The sequence below is a fragment of the Pelodiscus sinensis genome, chromosome 1 (assembly GCF_052426305.1).
Source record: "Pelodiscus sinensis isolate ZL-2025 chromosome 1, ASM5242630v1, whole genome shotgun sequence".
Taxonomy (NCBI): domain Eukaryota; kingdom Metazoa; phylum Chordata; order Testudines; family Trionychidae; genus Pelodiscus; species Pelodiscus sinensis.
The window spans coordinates 67,877,834-67,897,798 of record NC_143052.1 but is presented as its reverse complement, the minus strand read 5'-3'; the positions used below and the strand labels follow the sequence as shown (position 1 = coordinate 67,897,798).

The window sequence follows — 19,965 nt, the reverse complement described above, 5'->3', positions numbered from 1 at the left end:
AGACTCAGAAAATATAACTCTTCTAATAAGGGATGAGAGGTCTGCTGCGGCAGAGTGAAAGAGCTATATGAAAACTACCTTAGCTATGGTTATCTTTAGAGGTATTTTGGATGTATTTGCTTTTAGACGTATTAGCAGTTAAAAGCTTCTACATTTCTCTGAATAGATTGCATCTTCCTCCTCTCCCCCCAGTTCCAAACATACCCTTCTTTCCTGGAGTTTGCCTTTATTGTTAATAGCAAAGAACAGAAATCTCAATGTACACTTTTTCTCAAAGGATATGTCTATACAGTGCTTTACTCCACACCCGAGGGGTGAAAATTCTAGTGTGTCAAGCAATAATCAGCTCATATAAATCCTATTGTCAGGTACTGAAAGTTCACTAATGCACGTTAATGTAGTTCTGTTTCAAATACATGGACCACTTAGTGTACAACACTCTAATAAGCATTAGAATTTACAACCCATGGTGTAGACAAGACCTGAGTTAGGGAGTTCTATGGAATCTCAAGGAACAACTTATCTCTGCTGATGGCCCCAACCCCTTCTACTTGCCTAGCTTGGCACTAATTGGATATATCTGATTTTTAATGTCAGAGAATCTTACAAAAAATTCCTCAGCATCCATAAGCAGGTTTCGAGCACATGGCATCACAATATCCCAGCAAAATGCCCTAGCATCCCCTTGAAGCATTGTACAATCTGCCTCATAAGTACAAATGTCATCCACCCTAATTTTTTTTTATTAAACTATTTAAAAGTCCTACTGACCTCATAGTCTGTTTTAGTTGAGAGGCCAATATGAATGTTATTTGGATTTGGACACTTTTCTTAATTCAGGAAAAGATTTAAAAATACTGAGCTTCTCCTAGAGACACAAAAAATCAACTGGGAAATAACTTGCCAAATTCCATACAGCCAGTCAGTGGCAAAACAAAGATCAGAAGTCAGGCCTTCCTGATGTCCAACCATGGGCTCATTCTAGAACTTTTTTTTTTAAACTACCTTGCTACCATAAGCATGATGGCAAGTTAACAGAATCAAATGAAGAGCAAATCCAATGAAGAGTAAATCAATTAAGTTAGCAGAGAATCTAATGAATGGTGAATCACTTCTGTCTGCAGCAAATCACGAGTAGCAACTTACACAGCCGTCCAAAAGGAATGACAATAAAGCTTTATTCCACATTGCATTCTATATCTATCATCACCATGTCTTTATGTAGATTATAGTGATATTGATTGTACCAGTGATTATCAATATATCTCATCAAAATTTCCACCCCTAACAATCTTATTATAGAATGGAGCTGAAATACACCAATTGTTTGCAAAAGTCTAAATATTTTTCTCTGGTTTTTATGAAGTTGTGTTTCTGTTAAAAGTGTGGTAAATAAAAAAAAATAAATGCACATTTCTTCAACTTCAATTCTCCAGTAATGTAATTTAAAAGTTGATACTGGTTCTCTGACAATATTTGCACAACATACGCTAATGGTCCAGTCTTGCCTTCCAAAGTGCAGCCCATATCACTGCATACTTTAGGAAAATATTTTCTGAGTTTGCACCCATAGCTGCTGAATATTTTAAATACTCAGTTTTCTATGCAGTATAAGATAGAACCAAAATCTTTTTATTGGCCATGTACAATTAATTAAGAAGTGATTTTGTATTCAGTAGCTGTATAGCTAGCACCGCTACAGTACATGAACACTGACAGAGAAAACATGCAATAAACTGACCCACTCAAAAGTTTACTATGCAACACCATTACAGAAAAGAAAACTCAATAAAACCAGAATTTGTCATGTTTTGCAGCAAATACTTCATTTGGGATTACAGGCAGTCCCCGAGTTACACGGATCCGACTTATGTCGGATCCGCAGTTACGAACGGGGATTTTCTCGCCCCGGAGGACTGGAGCGGCAGGACACCCGGTCCCGCCGCCCGCCTCCTCCGGGGCGAGAAAAGCTGCTCCCCGTCTCCCTGGTCTGCTGGGGGAGCCAGCAGACCAGGGAGACGCGGAGCAAAGCGGCGGAGGACCCGGGCCGGACCGCGGCGCTGATCTGGAAGCGTCGCGGTCTGGCCCGGGTCCTCCGCCGCTTTGCTCCGCGTCTCCCTGGTCTGCTGGGGGGGGGGACGCAGCTAGTGTCCCCACCCCAGCAGACCAGGGAGACGTGGAGCAAAGCCCGGGGCCTGTGGTAGAGCAGGTGGGACGCTGCTGGTTGGTCCCGCAGCACCGCTCCTTGGCGCTATTGGACCAACCCGGCAGCACCCCAGCTGCTCTGCCCCAGGAGTCCTGATTCAGCCGCTGCTGATCAGTTTCAGCAGCGGCTGAATCAGGACGCCTGGGGCAGAGCAGCTGGGGTGCTGCTGGGTTGGTCCAGTAGCGCCGAGGAGCGGCCGCGCTACTGGACCAACCCAGCAGCACCCGAGCTGCTCTGTCCCAGGCGTCCCCAAGTCAGCCGCTGCTGAAACTGACCAGCGGCTGACTACAGGAAACCCGAGGCAGAGTTGCTCTGCCCCGGGCTTCCTGGAATCAGCCACTGATCAGTTTCAGCAGCAGCTGACTTGGGGACGCCTGGGGTTCTTAAGTTGAATCTGTATGTAAGTCGGAACTGGCGTCCAGATTCAGCCGCTGTTGAAACTGATCAGTTTCAGCAGCGGCTGAATCTGGATGCCAGTTCCGACTTACATACAGATTCAACTTAAGAACAAACCTACAGTCCCTATCTTGTACGTAACCCGGGGACTGCCTGTATTCTAATGTTATAATATTCTAATGCATTATAGCATTTAACAAATGGAGGATTTGCTTACTCTTGTGCTGGCTCCAAGAGGAAAGATTAAAGAAATTTACACCCTTCTTCTCTTTACCAGGGGCAGCAAAAAGAGTGGGATAGGCAGACTACCACATTGAAGGATATTGCAATAAGAGAGCAGCTTTATGTTGCAGCCAGAGTTCTTCTCAGTACCATCTTCCAAGTAACACTGCAGTGAAAACAAGACCTACCATAATGCTGCTTGAGTCAGAACTCTGTTGCACACCCCCATTGTGAAAGGATGGCCTTGTGGTTAATCTACTGAGTTAGGTTCTAGAAATCTAAATTAAACTGAGGCTCTGAGCCTCTGACACAGATTTTCTGTGTAATGTTGGATAAATCTTTCATTCTCTCTGGGCCACAACTCCTCATCCATAAAACACAGGTAACAGAACTTCTTTACCTCGGAGGGATATTGTAAAGGCAAATAAATGTTTGTGAGCCACCCCGATGCTATGGTGATCAGATGAGAACCTACATATAAATCAGACAAAAAGACACAGCTGTAATGCTACTGTGCTGTAGGTTGCTAAAAGCCAGTACAGAAGCACAAAGTTACCAAGATTCATGCCTACATGGTGAATTCATGGGATGAACTCATTCTGTGCAGAGGAATCCAATCTATATGCCATCAGAAAAAAATATATCAGGAAAAAATTCATAAGTGTAATCTCATAGGGTTTCTAGACTCCGCATTAGGTTATTCCCATACAACATATTATCTGGCCCTTTATTAAGAGAATTTTGTACTCCTGTGGGAATTCTACATCATCAAAATTAAAATCTACGTAAAACATTTCAAATTCTGCACACAATTTTTTTAAAAAAATTTGCAAAATTCTACATATTTTACTTGCCAAAATAACACAATATAATCACGCCATTTTCAAATATTTGAGTAATTTAATTCAAAATACCTGTCAGCAAGTACACCTGTAACAATACAGTCAACATAATTGTTTCCAGAAGTAGAGAGTTTAAGAAACCCCTACAACAACTCAGTTTCTATTTCTCTGTTATACTCCTACACCATTACCCCACAGAGCCCCGCTTGGGGAAAACACATCCCAGACATTCACAACCCTATTCCCCAGAGCCCAGCTGAGAGGCACTTACAACCAGAAACCCACACCTCTAACTCACAGATCCAGAGAGAGAAACACCCTGATGCCAGGTCCCAGCTTGGTATGGAGTTTTTGCACACCACCGCCTTCCTTCAGGATGTGACAGAAACCAAAGTTGCCTGGAACCCTTCAGCTTTCAGTTCCCCTTTCCTTCCTGGCAGCATCTTGTATTTGCCTACTGGACAGTCAGGCTCTGCTCCGTCCAGCATCACCTAGTGGAGGCCAACAACTCTGCAGCACCAATTTTACAGGGAAAAATGAAATTCTTCACAGAACTTTAATGCTACTCAAATTCTGCATTGTTCAGTGGAGCAGAATTCCCACACAAGTAATATTTCAGTCAATTTTCACCAGCATTCTGGAGTGCATGTTTTGCATTCACCACCCACAAGAAATCAATTTAAAAAAACTAAAATATATCATTGCAAAATTAAACAAACAATAGCTCCTCCTAATTCCATTACCCATTCTCCACTGCGATACTCATAATTTTATTACAGATTTGCAGAAATGTCCCAAATTGTCAGACAACCTACTCATTCATCAAAAATGAAGTGGATATGAGAATCATCAGTTTAAAATACTACTTAGATCCCTTCCTGTACCAGGGCAAGGAAAAGTGTGAGTGGGTGTAGTCGGACAGCAGAACTTCTAGAGTGGAAAGAGGTCATTCAATTGTTCGATCTTCAATCCATATTCACTCCTAGCATGCATATTGTTTGGCACAGAAATATATTGCAAGAGTGTATTCCGAAGTTTTAGTGTGAAGACATAAACACAAAGTGTCATGCTTTACGCAGTAACTAGAGCACTCCCTAACCAGAAAATTCCTACATTTATTCATCTCCCAGTTGCAACATATCCTGTCATCTCTTGTAACTATGGAGGCCCAAGAATGTTATAACCATTCCATATTTCCCTTTCTTTATCATAAAAATTTAGAACAAATTATAAAGCCAATGTATATATACACACACAAAAGAGCTTTACAAAAAACCCTTCCAATTCATAGAATCACAGATTACTAAAACTGGAAGGAACCTCAAGAGGTCAGCAAGCCCATCACCCTGTTCCTCGAGGACCAAGTACAATCCTTGAGGGCAGGGGGCTGGACTCGATGACCTCTTGAAGTCCCTTCCAGTCCTATTATTCTATCATTCTAAATCAGGGCTACTCAACATGCAGCCCGAAGGCCACTTGTGGCCCGCGGCCCGTTTGTTTGTGGGCCACAGTGCAGTTTGAGTTGATGTGGGGTTCAACATGCAGCCCACAGCTGGGAACCAAAACAAAAAAGTAATCAATACAATGGTCTTCTGCTGATACGTGTTTTAGCAGTTAAATTCCTGGACTGTCATTGCTCATTAAAAGTGCTGTAATCTGATAGAAATCGGATAAATATTGCATTTTATTAATATCAGCAGAACTGACTTAAATGGGGCCTGTGTTTTGTGTAGTTTTGCCTTAATCTTTGTATTCATGCCCATCAGTGTGAAAGAATATATTGCATATATATGCAACCACACTTAAGTCGCAGCCCTCGGCATGTCCTGTGAGTATCATTGTGGCCCCTGGGGCTTCCAAAGCTGAGTAGCCCTGATTTAGATTCTCCATGACAGATGCCTATCTAATCTGCTCTTAAATATCCCCAGTGTTGGAGATTCCACAACGTCCCTAAGCAATTTATTCCAGTGTTTAAACACCCTGATAGTTAGGAAGATTTTCCTAATGTCCAACTTAAACCTCCCTTGCTGCAAATTTAAGCCCATTGCTTCTTGTCCTATCATCAGAGGTCAAGGAAAACAATTTTTCTCCTTCTTCCTTGTAACACCCTTTTAGGTACTTGAAAACTGCTATCGTGTCCCCTCTTACTCTTCTCTTTTTTAAACTAGCCCAATTCTTTCAGTCTTCCCTCATAGCCCATATTTTCTAGACCTTTAATTTTTTTTTTTTTGCTCTTCTCTGGACCTTCTCCAGTTTCTCCACCTCTTTCTTGAAATGTGGTGCCCAGAACTAGACACAAAACTTCAGTTGAGGCCTAATCAGCGCAGAGCAGAGCAGAAGAATTACTTCTAATGTCTTGCTCACAACAGTCCTGTTAATGTATCACGTATGCTTTTTTTTTTTTGCAATAGTGTCATATTGTTGACTCATATTTAGTTTGTGCTCCACTATGACCCCAAGATCCCTTTCTGCAGTACTCCTACCTAGACTGTCAGTTCCCATTCTGTATGTGTGAAATGGATTGTTCCTTCCTACGTGGAGTACTCTGCATTTGTCCTTATTAAATTTCATCCCATTTACCTCAGACCATTTCTCCAGTTTGTCCAGATCATTTTGAATTATGACCCTATCATCTACAGCACTTGAACCCTACCCAGCTTGGTATCTGCAAACTTAATAAGCATACTCTCTATGCCAGTATCTAAATCACTGATAAAGATATTGAACAGAAGTGGTCCCAAAACTGACCCCTGCGGAATCCCTTTCCCATTTGTTATGCCCTTTCAGCATGACTGTGAACCATTAACAACTTCTCTCTGGATAAGTCTACACTTGCTCCCTAGTTTGAACTAGGGATGCAAATGTAGGCAACTGAAATTGCTAATGAAGCTAGGATTTAAATATCCCGTTCTTCATTAGCAATTTTGGTCGCCTACATTTGCATCCCTACTTCGAACTAGAGAGCAAGTGTAGACATACCCTCTGAGAATGATTCCTTAAAACTATTTATACAACTATATCCCCTTATTAACTGCATTTAAATAGTTCTGATTAGTATTGTAAAGATCAAGTATTTGAGGGGTCTGATCTGTCTTCTAGATTGTCTTCTCAGTTCTCTTGAGTTTGTGCATGGATGGGGCTTGTTTCCTGACAGAGTACCTCTCTTTGTTGTGTGGCAAATAATGAAGATGAATGTGATTGACCAGAAAAGTCCTTTTGGGGTTTGCACAAGGTAGGATCCGAGTTGCTCCCAATTTCCAGACAGTTCCAAATGTTTGCTTCTGAGCCAAATTTTGTTGCCCGGTCTAAGATCCCGTAGTGCTTTTGCTCTGCACTGAACACTGAAGTTCTGTTGTTGCTGAATTTTTATTTCAAAGTTCTTTCAGGTCAGGACACTTAGGTTTGGGCTGTATCAATGCCACAGGTAAAAGCATCATTAGTCATCTCCACATTAGAAATCTTGCAGAAGCAGTCCAGACACAAGAGGCACTCACCAATATACTAGGATTCTTTCATATGGACTGCTTTTCTGATTTTTGCCTGTATTCTTAAAGTCTTCACTGTTCTCTCCACTTCCCTGTTAATGTGTGGAAAGAGTTAGCAATGGAGTTTATTGCAGAGGTAGATTCCTAAGTGTGTCTGAGGTGTGATATGTGGCTGCTGGAAATAATTTGCTTCCAGTTAGGGGTTGTCTATAGGCAAGGATTGGCCTGTTCCCCAAAGCCTGTGAGAGGGAGGGATCATCTTCCAGGATGGGTTGTAGATTGTACATGATGCACTGGAGGAGTTTAAGCTGGGGACTGTAGGTGATGACCAGTGGCGTTCTGTTATATTTTTTTGTTGGGCCTATCTTGAAGTAGTAGATTCCTGGATACTTGTCTGGCTCTGTCAGTCTGTTTCTCCACTTCTCCAGATGAGCATTTAAGTTTTAAGAATTCCTGATAAAGATCTTGTAGGTGTGTGTGTCTCTGTCTGTGGGACTGGAGCAATCCAGTTGTATCTTAAGGGCCTCGCTGTAAACAGTCAATCATGTGATGTGTCTTGGGTGGGAGCTAGAAGCATGCAGGTAAGAATAGCAGTCAGTAGGTTTCCAGTATAGGGTAGTGTTAATATAGCTATCATGTTAATGTTTACTGCAGTGACAAAGAAGTGGATCTCCTGTACGGACTGGTCCAGGCTAAGGTTGATGGTGAGGTGGAAATTGTTGAAATCCCTGTGGAATTCTTCAAGAATCTTCTTGCTGTGAAGATGTCATCAATGTACCATAAGTAGAAGAAGGGTGCTAGGGGATAAGAGCTGGGGAAATGTTTGAGATCAGCCATAAAAATGCTGGCATATTGTGGGGCCATGCGGGTGCCCATAGCAGTGACACTTACTTGAAGATATAAGTTGTCCCCAAATTGGAAATAGTTGTGGATGAGGACAAAGTCACATAGCTTAGCCATCAGGTGTGCTGTGGCATAATCAGGGTAGTGTTCTTGACAGCTAGCAGCCCATTGTCATGTGGATTGTTGGTGTAAAGAGCTTCTATATTTATGGTGGCCAGGATGGCATTTTCAGGTAGATTACTGATGTTCTGTAGTTTCCTCAGGAAGTCAGTGATGTCTCAAAGGTAGCTAAGAGTGCTGGTATTATAGGGTCTGAGGAAAGATTCAATATAACCAGATAATCCTGCTATAAAAGTGTGCCGATGCCTAAGATGATGGGACATCTGGGATTTCCAGATTTATAGATCTTGAGTAGCAGATAAAAAAAACCTGGTCAGAGATTTGGGGGGGGGGGAGGTTTAGATTTGGTCTCAAGTTGTAGCAGGGAGTTTCATGAGCAGATGGTGTAGTTTCTTTCAGTAGTCCTCAGTGGGATTGGAAGAAAGAGGCCTGGAGAATGTGGTGTGGTGAATTGTCTGGTAGCTTCCTATTCATTATCTGTCCTGTTCATAATGACTACCATACCCTCTTTTCCAGCTATCTTGTAAATATGAACTTTAGTGTCAACATATTTGGAAAAGTAATTAACTATAATAAGGGAGAGAGTAATGCTTCTGGTGATTTTTTTTCCAGCTTACATACATTGTAGCCTGTGACTAGGTTGTATACTCATCCCATTCCAGGGGGAGTAGTTGAGTCCCCAGGGCTCTTGAAATCACACCCCAACCCAGCACATTCAGCAATTCCTCTCCTATCCTAAACACATGGCCCTCTCACTGGGGCCGTTTGGCCTCACTGCCAAAGTCAGTAATCAAGACCCTTCTCGCTTGGAGCAGTGCAGTCTAGCAGCCACAGTCAGTAATAAGCAGACGCAGGCCCTACGGGCTGGGGATTGAGGAGGTGGTAGGGGGATCCAGGCCCTCCCTACTCTACTGGGTCCCAGTCCAGGGCCCTATTAGCAGAGATGTGGTCCACTGCTCACTCAGCAGTGAATCCTACTGAAACACAATGAGTTCCACAGGATACAATCTCCCACCCCAGGCAACATCCTACCATTTTCCGCTGAAATCCTTCCAGGGTCCTTCCCCCAGATCTTCAGTGGCACTGGAGTCTGGTCTCCAGATCCAGTCCCTCTGGCAGTTTGTCTGCAGGAGCTCTGGCAGTGACTCCCTCCCTCTCAGCAGCCCACCCAGACTGAGTCTCTCTATAGGCCTTGATAACTGGGTTGCAGCCCGAGCATGCCCAGCCGGGGCTCTGACACGATGGAGAGACTTCTTCAACAAGGTGAGTCTGGTTAGACCTAGCTTCCCCAGTGATGGAGTATACCAGTCCCACGTGGCCTTCTACTAGGACCTGAATTTGCCTACTCAGAGTGGGCCACAGTATAGATTTTTGTGCCTGTGCCCTGCACTTGTTTATACCTTGGTGTTCCTGATGTCTTTAAGACAGCATATCTTTCTGAAGTATTACAAGAATAAGAATGTACTGTCATCCTTTCTGAATCTGTCTGAATTCCTTATTTGCTAATTATGTCTCCCATAAATTTTAACTGCTCTTTTCCAAATTCACAATTCTCATTCAGATTTAGACTGGCATGCTGGAAGCATCTCAAAATTACAGCTAGTCGCTCAACATGTTCATATTTAGCTCTGACATCTACCAACTCATCATCTGCACAGCCAAGGGTGTCAAGTAAACCTGATGCAATGTGAGAGATTCTCTTTTGGAAATGCTGAAATGCAAGACAACTGAATCAGGGTGGTAAATGTAGACAAAATTCTTTAGCAAGGGGTATTTCCAGAAGCCTCCTTATAACATTTAAATTTGAAGAGACTTTGGCTTCTTATAACTGAGCCAATGTCTGGTCCACTGCAGAAATTGTGTGTCTTTCTTTGCACATGTTTTTATTAAGTTGTGTAAGATCCACACAAATGTGGATATCGCCATTGGATTTCAATACTATAATGATCTCTTCACTGCACACCATTCAGTGGGTTCTTCTATTCTGAAAATAATTTCTCTATATTCATTCTCTTTCATTCTTCTTTCCTTAGAATGGCTGTAGAAATGAAGTGTGGAGCTATGAGAGCAAAGGGAATCGCGAATGGCACCAGTTTTAATTTTACTCCTTCCTCAGCCTATGAAGATGTGTGGCTGCATCTGTACTGTTTCGTTCTTGCTATTAATGCTTGCCAGTTGCTCTGCTAGATATAGTCCTTATATTGGTGGAAGCCTAGTATGGCAGTTGTCAGTCCTTGAATTACATATATGATCTGGTGAAGAAGAACTTAATATACTTACTCCAGTTTTCCAGAGAATTGGTCACAAACATCCAACATTATGTTACTAGCCCCACTCAGAATCTTATTTGGTCTTTGCAGATCTTCATCCTGGAATCAATTATAATCTTTTATTTTGATTGCAGTGACTGCTGCCCTAGTATCAATTTTAAATGTAAGGTTTCAACCACTTAGATTAACACTTGTGTACTAAGTTGGTGTCTAGTCTATTGAGGGTATAGTCCCTAGAAATATTGTCTTATTAAGATCTGATGGTAATACTCTCTCTTGGTAATATCCATTATTCTTGGAGACTTGCATGCTATTGCAAAATGTCCGATTTTGTGGCATCTTCTATATTAGCTGGTCATTGTTACGAACTGGTGGCTTGGTTTCTTGTCACACATTCCATAGCTTTTTCAAACAGCCCTTCTATTAAAGTTCTTTGGGTCTACTTCTCTAGTTGTATGCTATTCTTATGCTGTGAATTTGTTTTGTTCACATTTGTGCCTTTTCTCTTTACTATGTCAACGTTTTCTAATGCAGTCTTCCTTCCTTCACGCAAGTCACAGAGCTGCTTCTTTATTGTTTCTCACATTTCTCACTACAGCTATAGCTTTTGCTAGTAAGACATCTGGCTCTAAATGAAATTGTGCTGATAAACTGGAGTCTCTTATGCCAACAATTATCCTGTCTCTTTCTTAACTTTCTATATTTGCGATGTTATAGACTGCGGTAATAAAAGTCTCAGTTGTTTCTTAACACTTGTGACAAATCCTGCTAAATGTGGCCTTTCTCCTTATAACATTTAGGGCTCTCAGCTTTCTAATAACCCGTGTCTGGCCTGTCTCTCCCCCTGAGGCCCCACTTCCAGTATCACTCTTCCCCCCCAAAGCCCTGTCACCCATGCTCTTCTCTCCCCGAGTCACTCACTGCTTTCCCCTTCTTCCTTACTTGATCCCCTCCATCTTTACCCTCCCCTCCCACTTGAGTATGGCTCCTTCTGCTCTGGTTCTGGGTCAGGAATTGAAGTCTGATGCAGCACCTGCCTGCGTGCCTGCAGGGGCTGGTGAAGATTGATGGATGGTCAATTGTTAGAATGGAATTTTGCCTATTGTAACTACTTTGGCTGTTGTAAGCTCACAAACCATGTTAACCCTAAATTTAGTAATTATAAAATATGACCACCAGTGCTTGCAGGAGAGACACTGTCATTGTAAAGAATCTCGGATGGACATGCCTCCCCCTTCCAGACTCAAGTGGATTAGATTGGGGGAGAAGGAGCTTGAACCATCAGACTACATGTCCTCTATGTGTGAGCTGTAAGACTGGTTCAACCTGTCTCCTCTCCCCTCCTCTCCTCCGCCCACTTCTAAGGACAGAACTAAAGCAGACTCCATAAGGGATCTCTTTATTTTCTGCTGGCCTGTACTATGGGTCAAGAGCTGAAATCACTGACAAGCTGGAATTACAGAGAGCTGAAATCACTAGGTTTGGCCCAGATCCAAACCCATCAGCAGTAGGCAGCCAGCAGGGCAGCTGGCAGAAGCACATGACCAGCAGGCAGCCAGCAGGGCGGCTGGCAGGAGCAAGTGGCCGGCAGAGAAGCTGGCAGGAGCACACAGCTGGCAGGCAGCTGGCGGGAGCAGCTGGAGGGAGCAGCTGGAGGGTGGCTGGCAGGAGCAGCAGCAGAGGGGCTGGCAGGAGTTCGCAGTCAGCAGGTGGCTGGTGGGAGCGGTAGCAGGTGACCAGCAGGGCAGCTGGCAGGAGTACCAGTGAGTGGCCAACTAAGTGGGTGAGATGTCTCCTATCTCCACCCCCCTAAAGGTGGGAGGTGAGCTCTGAAAGTCACCTCTCAGCTCTGGGCTGCCCTGACCAAGGGCAGCAACTGTGAGTGGGGTACAGAGAAAGGTCAGGCATGTGAATAGGACACTTACATTGCTGGACTTGTGAGCTGGAAAGGCAAAGGACATTGCTCAATCCACTTGAGCTGGGACATTTATTCACAGGTTGGTTATGAACTCTGTGGCGTTTTTCTAAGTTAATGCCATGTTACTTCTTTCCCTCTTTCATTAAAAGTTTTTTTTCTACGCTCAGACTCTGTGCTTACGAATAGAGAAGCAGTGCCTCTCAGAGGCACATAGGGGTATATGTGAATTTCCCAGGCTACTGGGTGGGGGCTCAAGCCATTTCTGTGTGGGATGGATGAAAAGGAACCCCTAGATATTGAAACCGGCCCTGGCTGCTGCCAGTACTATCTAGCAGAAGGGTTACACAAAGAAACATGCCTTAAGCAATAACCAGAGAATCCGCTAACCAGTGATGTGGAATGGCTAACAAGTCAGCATACCACTAATCATAAGGCTTACCAGCATGTTTATCAGTTAAAAGGCCCTTGTCGGCGAACTCCAGCATTGGCCAGCCACATCGGGCCGGAGTAACAGACAGGCCAGTGAGCAGAATGGCAGGGCCCCACAGCTGCAACAGGACCTCGTGGCCACAAAAGGACCTGCGATGGGACATCATGGCCATGGCTAGACCCTACGGCTGCAGAGGGCTGGGCAGTAGACCCTATGTTAAATGGTTAACTGATTAAGCATTAGTATTTAACTGATTAACTGTTTTAACATCCCTAGTTCCTATATTTTTAAGCTCCCTGCCTCAACCCATACTGGTCCTCTCTGGTAACTGTGATGAACCAGGTATTCTATAACAACTCCACCAAAGGCACCACAGACGTTTGAAAAACAGAATGTTTATCAGGCAGATTGATTTAAATCAAAGCAATTTAAATCACAAATTTTAATCAGCAAGCAGGAAACCATGATTTAAGTAACACATTTTAATTGTTTTGTGTTTGTACTTTTTAGTTATTTTCCTTAACAGAGGTTTATTACCATTAAAAGATGTTGATTTGAATCTAATCATTCACTAAATTTGAGGAGTTCCCTTTGCTAACCAGAATACACAGACATACACACACACACACTTTTATACGCACACATTTAGACACATACACATACATTTAAGTAATTATATATCCTAACTTAAATTGTCCTTGTGTACTTGCAGCAGTGAAAACACAGTCAAAAACAAATCACACAACCACATTGGCGAGCCAAACTGGTTCATAAGAAGACTTTTAGCCCACTCTGAGACAAGCTCAAATAACTGGAGCCAGTTTGGAATGCCCAAATCAAAGCGCATGACAGACTGGCACAGAAATTGAACTAATTGCCAATCTAACAGAGAAAGGTGTAAGATAGTCCAGTATCTGGAAGTTAAAGCTAGACAGATTCAGATGGGAACTAAGGTTTAGATTTTTAATAATGAGGGCAATTAATCTTTGGAACAATTTACCAAGGCTCCTGATGGATTCTCTATCACTGATAATTTTAAATAAAGATTGGATTTTACGAGGCTGGTTACCTTTCATCTCTGCTGCCCACCGGCTCTTGATATAATTTAAGGATGCTCTATGGCCTGTGTTATACAGGAGGTCAGACATGATTTCCAGTGTGCTCCCTTCGGCCTTGGAATCTATGAATCTACACAGACGTTTCAAAAATGCCAACATACAAGGAGTCCACACGCCCCACACACACATCATACATATGGTCAAAATGGGAGAAGAATCAGACAATGACCGGCCTGACCAAGAACTACTAGCTGTTAATAGGGCAGTATAACAACACAATGCATACGAAAGAGCATAGCACATGACAGCAGTGGGTCAACTGACTTAACAATTTTGCTGAACTGGAAAGGAAAATATCAAGACACATAGCAGGCAACATTTCAAAAATGCTGATGTGATTTAGGAATATAAACCAATTAGACTTACATTTGTGGACCACAGAGGTAATTACAACATTTTCCCCAGCAGACTTACACTAAACAAATTGTACACTCGGGGTGCTCTGTATGTTACTTTGAAAATTATGTTTCTTATCCTATAAACTAATTAATTTAGGGAGCCCACATGTCCCATTTTTAAAGGGACAGTCCCATATTTAAACCAATTGTCCCATATTTTCTCTCTCTCCCCTCTCATTAGTACTGAACAAATCCTTGCTCGCGAGCTGCCCACCTACCAGTGGTGAGTGGGGGCAGGTCCAGCAGCTAATGATGGGAGTGCAAGACTGGTGGTTGGGCAAAACTGAAGCATGCAAGGCTGGCAGCTCCCTCTGCTGCTCCATGAATGCAGTTCCTGCTGCTTGCCAGTTCTTGATCAATACATTCGTGTCCCACCCTACCCTGTCTCTGTTTCCAGCCAGCACTGGCTACTTGTAATGGTGGCTGGAGAGTGTGAGCTGGCTGTGGCTGGTTACAATGTGTGCCGCTACTGCCCACGGGCTCCATTGCTCCTCTATATCCTGCTCCTAGAACTGTGCAGACAACCAACCCCTGGTCAAATCATTCAGCTCACCAAGAGCCTTCCTGGCAAGCTTCTTCCTCCCCCCCCACACCTGACAGCCTCTAGCTAGGCTGGCACCTAGGGAAAGCAGAAGGCTCTATGCCCCAGGGAACTGTCCAGAAAGAGCCAAGTCCTGCATTTGCCAAAGCCCCACACAGTGCTGGCATGGGGAAGCTTCTCCACCCTCAGCGAAACTCTGAAATGGTAATGAGAAAGCTATTTCCAGCCTTTTTGCATCTCAACCCTGCAGGATCCACAGCAACTACCCAGATAAGGGCATAGCACCCTCTTCATAAACTGCCCCATCCTAGATTCTACCCCCAAAGCATGTAGTACTGCTCTCTCTCCAAGCACCCTCCCCTACTGGGCAATCTCTCTGGCCCGGTTAGCTGAAATCCCTGTAGACAGATTCTCTGAGCCCTGGAGCACAATGCGTCCTTAGGGACTGACCCCTTCCTGTCCACACTGCATGCAGGAGACAGAAGGTGGCTGGGATATGCCGATGGCCAGCAGCAACTTGGAGGTTTAGCTGCCTTTGACACTGTGCAGGCAGGAAGGGACAAGATGCTTTCCATCACGGGGTAGGAGGCAGGGGCAGGGGGGAAGAGAGGACCTCTCCAATACAAAGGCCAGGTCAGTCCCTACCCCAACCTCCACTACCCTGTAGCTGCAAGCAGCTCCCATCCCTTCCTTCCTTCAGTGCTGAAAGGCTGCTTCTGCCCATGGTGTGAACTCTGACAAATTTTGGGAGGGAGGTCTGTGATCCTGAATACCCACCACATGTTGCATTGAGAAGACGTGGCACCAGGTACCAAGATAGGTGGATGCTCCAGACATAGAAGGCGGATAGCACTGGGAGAGAGGGATGGGTCAAGGCGGTCAATCACCCTCATCCCCTTGTGAGAGGGTATATGGGAGAGTGTATATGTGCGTGAGTGTCCTCTCTCCTCATATACCTTAAAGAAGCTAAATAAAAAAACTCCATCTGTGTGGTAACTCTTTTTAACTGAGATTCTGTCAACTAGATGTTTATTTAAAAGTTTGTACAGTATAGTTATGATTGCCACTGAACTCTCTTGAATATAAGTAATATTACCCACTATCCTGTATTCAGCATAGGAAAATATGGTCACCCTAAGCTTTCTATAGTATTATGCTTTCTATAGTATTACTATATCATAACAAAGTCTCCATACACTAGAAACCTAATAGCATTAGATTTTAATCCTAAATTAGTCATTTTAATATAATTTATTGTAGAAAAACTACACATTCAGTATAGTGTTTTATAGTATAATCCTATAAATAGACTAAACTGCAAAGCATTCATTCTCTGACATATTTTAACAAAATACAATGCTTTGTAGCAACAACAAGTAAAACATATTAAGGTGAAAGGCAATTATGTTTTGTTAAAAATGTACATAAGTAGACCCAATCTCTACTTACTATTACCAGATGACCATTTTAAACTATCTACATTAATCATCTGAATCTCTTTGCAAATTATAAATTTTCAAAGGGAAGAAAGATATCCAATTTTTCCTTTTAATTACTTGCTAAAGTGAGTGGGGAACTTCAGCTGCCAAGCAAGCATTATTTATTCATTATAATATCATGTGGAGAAGTTTCTGACTTCTCCAGCTGGGGTTCAGCAATGCCCCAAAAATATTTCTGTCACAACTACATGTCACAACTTCTTGGGTAGGCAGTGCTAAATCGAGGGACGAAAATACAAACAAACAGTAACTTGTAGTCAGAAGAGAGTTCAATGTTTATAAGCATCCATGCCTCTAACAGAACACTGCTTGCATCCCATCGTTTTAAAAGGACAAAAAAAAAGTCACATCATTCTTATTTAAAATGCATGCAACACCCACTTCAAACAATACTAATTACTTTATCTATCTACTACACCATTACTTGAAAGACTAATAAAGCTACCCAGCAGGCTAGTGCTTTAATGAAATAGGCCCTGAGCTCAAGGAAGGAACACCTGTGGTTCAAATTCTAACATTTGTGATCAAATACAAGCTTTATTCTTGTTGCTGAGCAATATTTTTTTTCTGGATCTTGATCAAACATATTCCTAAGGAGGAAGTATGTAACAATATAGTATGAAATAACTGAGGGAACGGGGGTGGGATACTGATGGAAAAATGTATAAAAAATGTCAATTTTTTAAATGAATCATCTGAACATCAAAATAAGCTCACAATTCTCTCAATAAGCAGTAATGTTTTCAAGCATATATTAATCATCATTATGAAACTATGCTAATCAACAAATATTTTCTTTAAATGTTGTAAACTTCCCATGTCCAGAGTTATTTTCAATTCTAATCCCTTTCTGCAGCTGAGCAATCAAGATATACATATGACTGAACAAACATAACCTGAGGGCTATCTAATGAGAGTGAGGCCCAACATGCTGAGCATCAGGAAAGCAGAAACTGATTAGCAAAGCTTCTATTCTCTAGAGTTTAAATGCCTAATAGATTTGATTGTTGTTACTAGCTGCACCTAAAGGCAAGATGATGAAGAGGTGAAAAATTGGCTTCTTCTCTGTAAGAGAATTTACAATTTCCTGTTCAATGTCCTTTCTAACTTAACCCCTCAAATTCTTCACCTTGAAGTCTACCAGCAAAAACAACCTTATTTTCTAACCTCTAGAATAGAGTTCCCTTGGATAATCAGTGTTCTCAGAAAAATCTTACCTAATTTTGGCAAGGAATAGGGCACTTTAAAGTAGTCTTCATAAAACTCAATGAGTCTCCTTGTAATATTTAGAGCATAGTCCCCAGATCCTCTTCTGATGGCATCAGGTCTTGCATATAATCGCACCTGATTAAAAAGAAAGCAAAAACAAATCAGTTCTCTTTCATGTTTTAAAACCATCCTAATTGCAGAGGTGAACCACTCTGAGGTTGTTGTGGTATTCTAGTCTCACAAAGCCAAATGTTACTTAGAAACCTTTCTGAAAAAATGGTGGTTGCAAGAACAGAACTTGCACAATTAATGTAACGAAGTTGAGAATGTCAATCAATTAGCGGTATGTGTTGCCAAATAAAAGACTTAACACTCCTTGCGTCAAAATAAATATTCAAAGCAATCACTTTCTTGTGTTTACTAGAGATATGATGGTGCAGTGGATTAGTATAACGGTTCCCTGCTTACTTTGAATATAGGCACGATGAAGTGGCTCAGTAGGACAGCAATTCATGGTTTGTTACAGGCATTGTATCAAGCCCAGAAAGTGTCTGTAGAATGGGTAAAAAATATATAATTCATTCTTCCTCCTTTTCTTTGGCACGGACATCTAGCCTCAATGAGCAAAATAAGACTGCAAAAACAAGCATTTATAAGCTTGTTCATGTACACAAATAATTAACATTCCCAAAGCCCATCCATGACTGTTCCAGGCCTCCATTTCCAGAATTCAATAAGTAAATTAAAGCTGTTCATACTTCTTATACCATTCAGATACCGAAGTGTTCCGTATAAAATATCTCAGTTGTTTGCTTGCATGGATCACCAAAGTGGAACAGTTATTCCTTCAACAAATACCCTTTCTAATTAAGGACTACATTGTGGACAGCTCCTGCAGAGAGACACATGGGAGTTGGAAGGGACGAGGAGCCAATTTCTTCAACATCCCCAAATCAGATTCTCCTAAGGGACTCTGTAGGCAATGGACTGTGTAAGGCTCCTGGTGCTAGCCAACAAAAAAAACAGACAAGGGGAGGACAGCCTTCTACAGAATCATAGAAATGTAGGGCTGCAAAGGATCTCAAGGAGGTCATGTAGACCCACAGTGAGACAGGATCAGGATACCTAGATCATTCCTAACAGGTCTTTGTCTAAACTGTTCCTAAAAATCTCCAAGGATGCAGATTCCAAAACCTCCCTTGAAAGTCTATTCCAGTGCTTAATTATCTTTATCGTTGGAAAGTTTTTCCTAACATCTAACCTAGATCTCCCTTGCTGTATATTAAGCCCATTACTTCTTTTTCTTCTTACTACTTTGCTGGACATGGAGAACAATTGATCACTGGCTACTTTATAGTAGCCCTTAACACAGTATGATGCTAACAGTTACTAGAAGTGGCACCTAGGCTATGTCTAGACTGCAGGCTTCTTTCGAAAGAGGCTCTTTCGAAAGCATCTTTCGAAAGAGCCTCTTTCAAAAGATCGCGTCTAGACTGCAGGCGGATCTTTCGAAAGAGAAATCCGCTTTTTCGAAAGAGAGCACCCAGCGAGTCTGGATGCTCTCTTTCGAAGACGGCCTCTTTACATTGAAGAACGCCTTCCTTCGAAAGAGGAACTTTCGAAGGAAGGCGTTCTTCCTCGTGAAACGAGGTTTACCGCCATCGAAAGAAAAGCCGCGTTCTTTCGAAATAATTTCGAAAGAACGCGGCTTGAGTCTGGACGCAGGGGAAGTTTTTTCGGGAAAAGGCTACTTTTCCCGAAAAAACCCCTGAGTCTGGACACGGCCCTAGTGATTAGGGGGAAGTCCCTTCTTAGTGTGAAATAGGGTTGGTAGGGGAGCCCAAACCCTCACATTCCACCAGGATGTTCTCCAGGGCCCTGTAAAGATTGTCAAAAGTCCAGTACTCAGGAACACCTTAAAGCTGCCCTACTTTGGCCACTGCCTACCACCCACTCACTTATTCACGTTCTGCAATCTGTAGCAAAAAAGGTAATTGAAAAACTGCACCTTCAGCAAGGGCGCCTTTTCAGGTGCATGCAGGCATGCATTCTGGGATGCAGCTTGCTTTTCTTCCAGTTTCCCTGACGATAAGGGAAAAAGGGAAAAGTACACAGTTTCTGTGCATGCCTCTCACTGCTGGCTGGAGAAGGGAGCAAGCAGAGAAGTAATTCATGGAACCCAAGTACTTTTCCCTCACTCCCTTATTGTCAGGGGAATGGGAAGAAAGCAAACTGTGCTTGTGCCCCCTCCCTCCCGCTCTCCCAAAACGGTGCCCTTGTCTTCAGTCTGGCCCAGAAGTTGTCTCCTCTTTTCCAAAAGAGGCTGCTGCAGCAACCCTTCCCAGGAGCTTCCAGCACAGTTCCTTCTCCTTGCCTTGCTGGTCCCTTGGGGTACGTCTACACTACAGCGCTAGTTCGAACTAACTTAGTTCGAATTAGTTAATTCGAACTAAGCTAGTTCGAACTAA

At 42.7% G+C, this 19,965-nt stretch overlaps 1 protein-coding gene across 2 annotated transcripts in view; it reads right to left on the bottom strand.

Moving 5' to 3' along the window:
* Window positions 1–19,965, bottom strand: part of TRHDE (thyrotropin releasing hormone degrading enzyme) — a 346,334-nt gene that overhangs the window by 255,512 nt on the left and 70,857 nt on the right. For both annotated transcript variants that reach the window (XM_075931934.2, XM_075931938.2), the window contains exon 3: window positions 17,506–17,632. In XM_075931934.2, coding sequence (XP_075788049.2) covers window positions 17,506–17,632 — 127 coding nt within the window. The remainder of the gene's footprint in view (window positions 1–17,505; window positions 17,633–19,965) is intronic.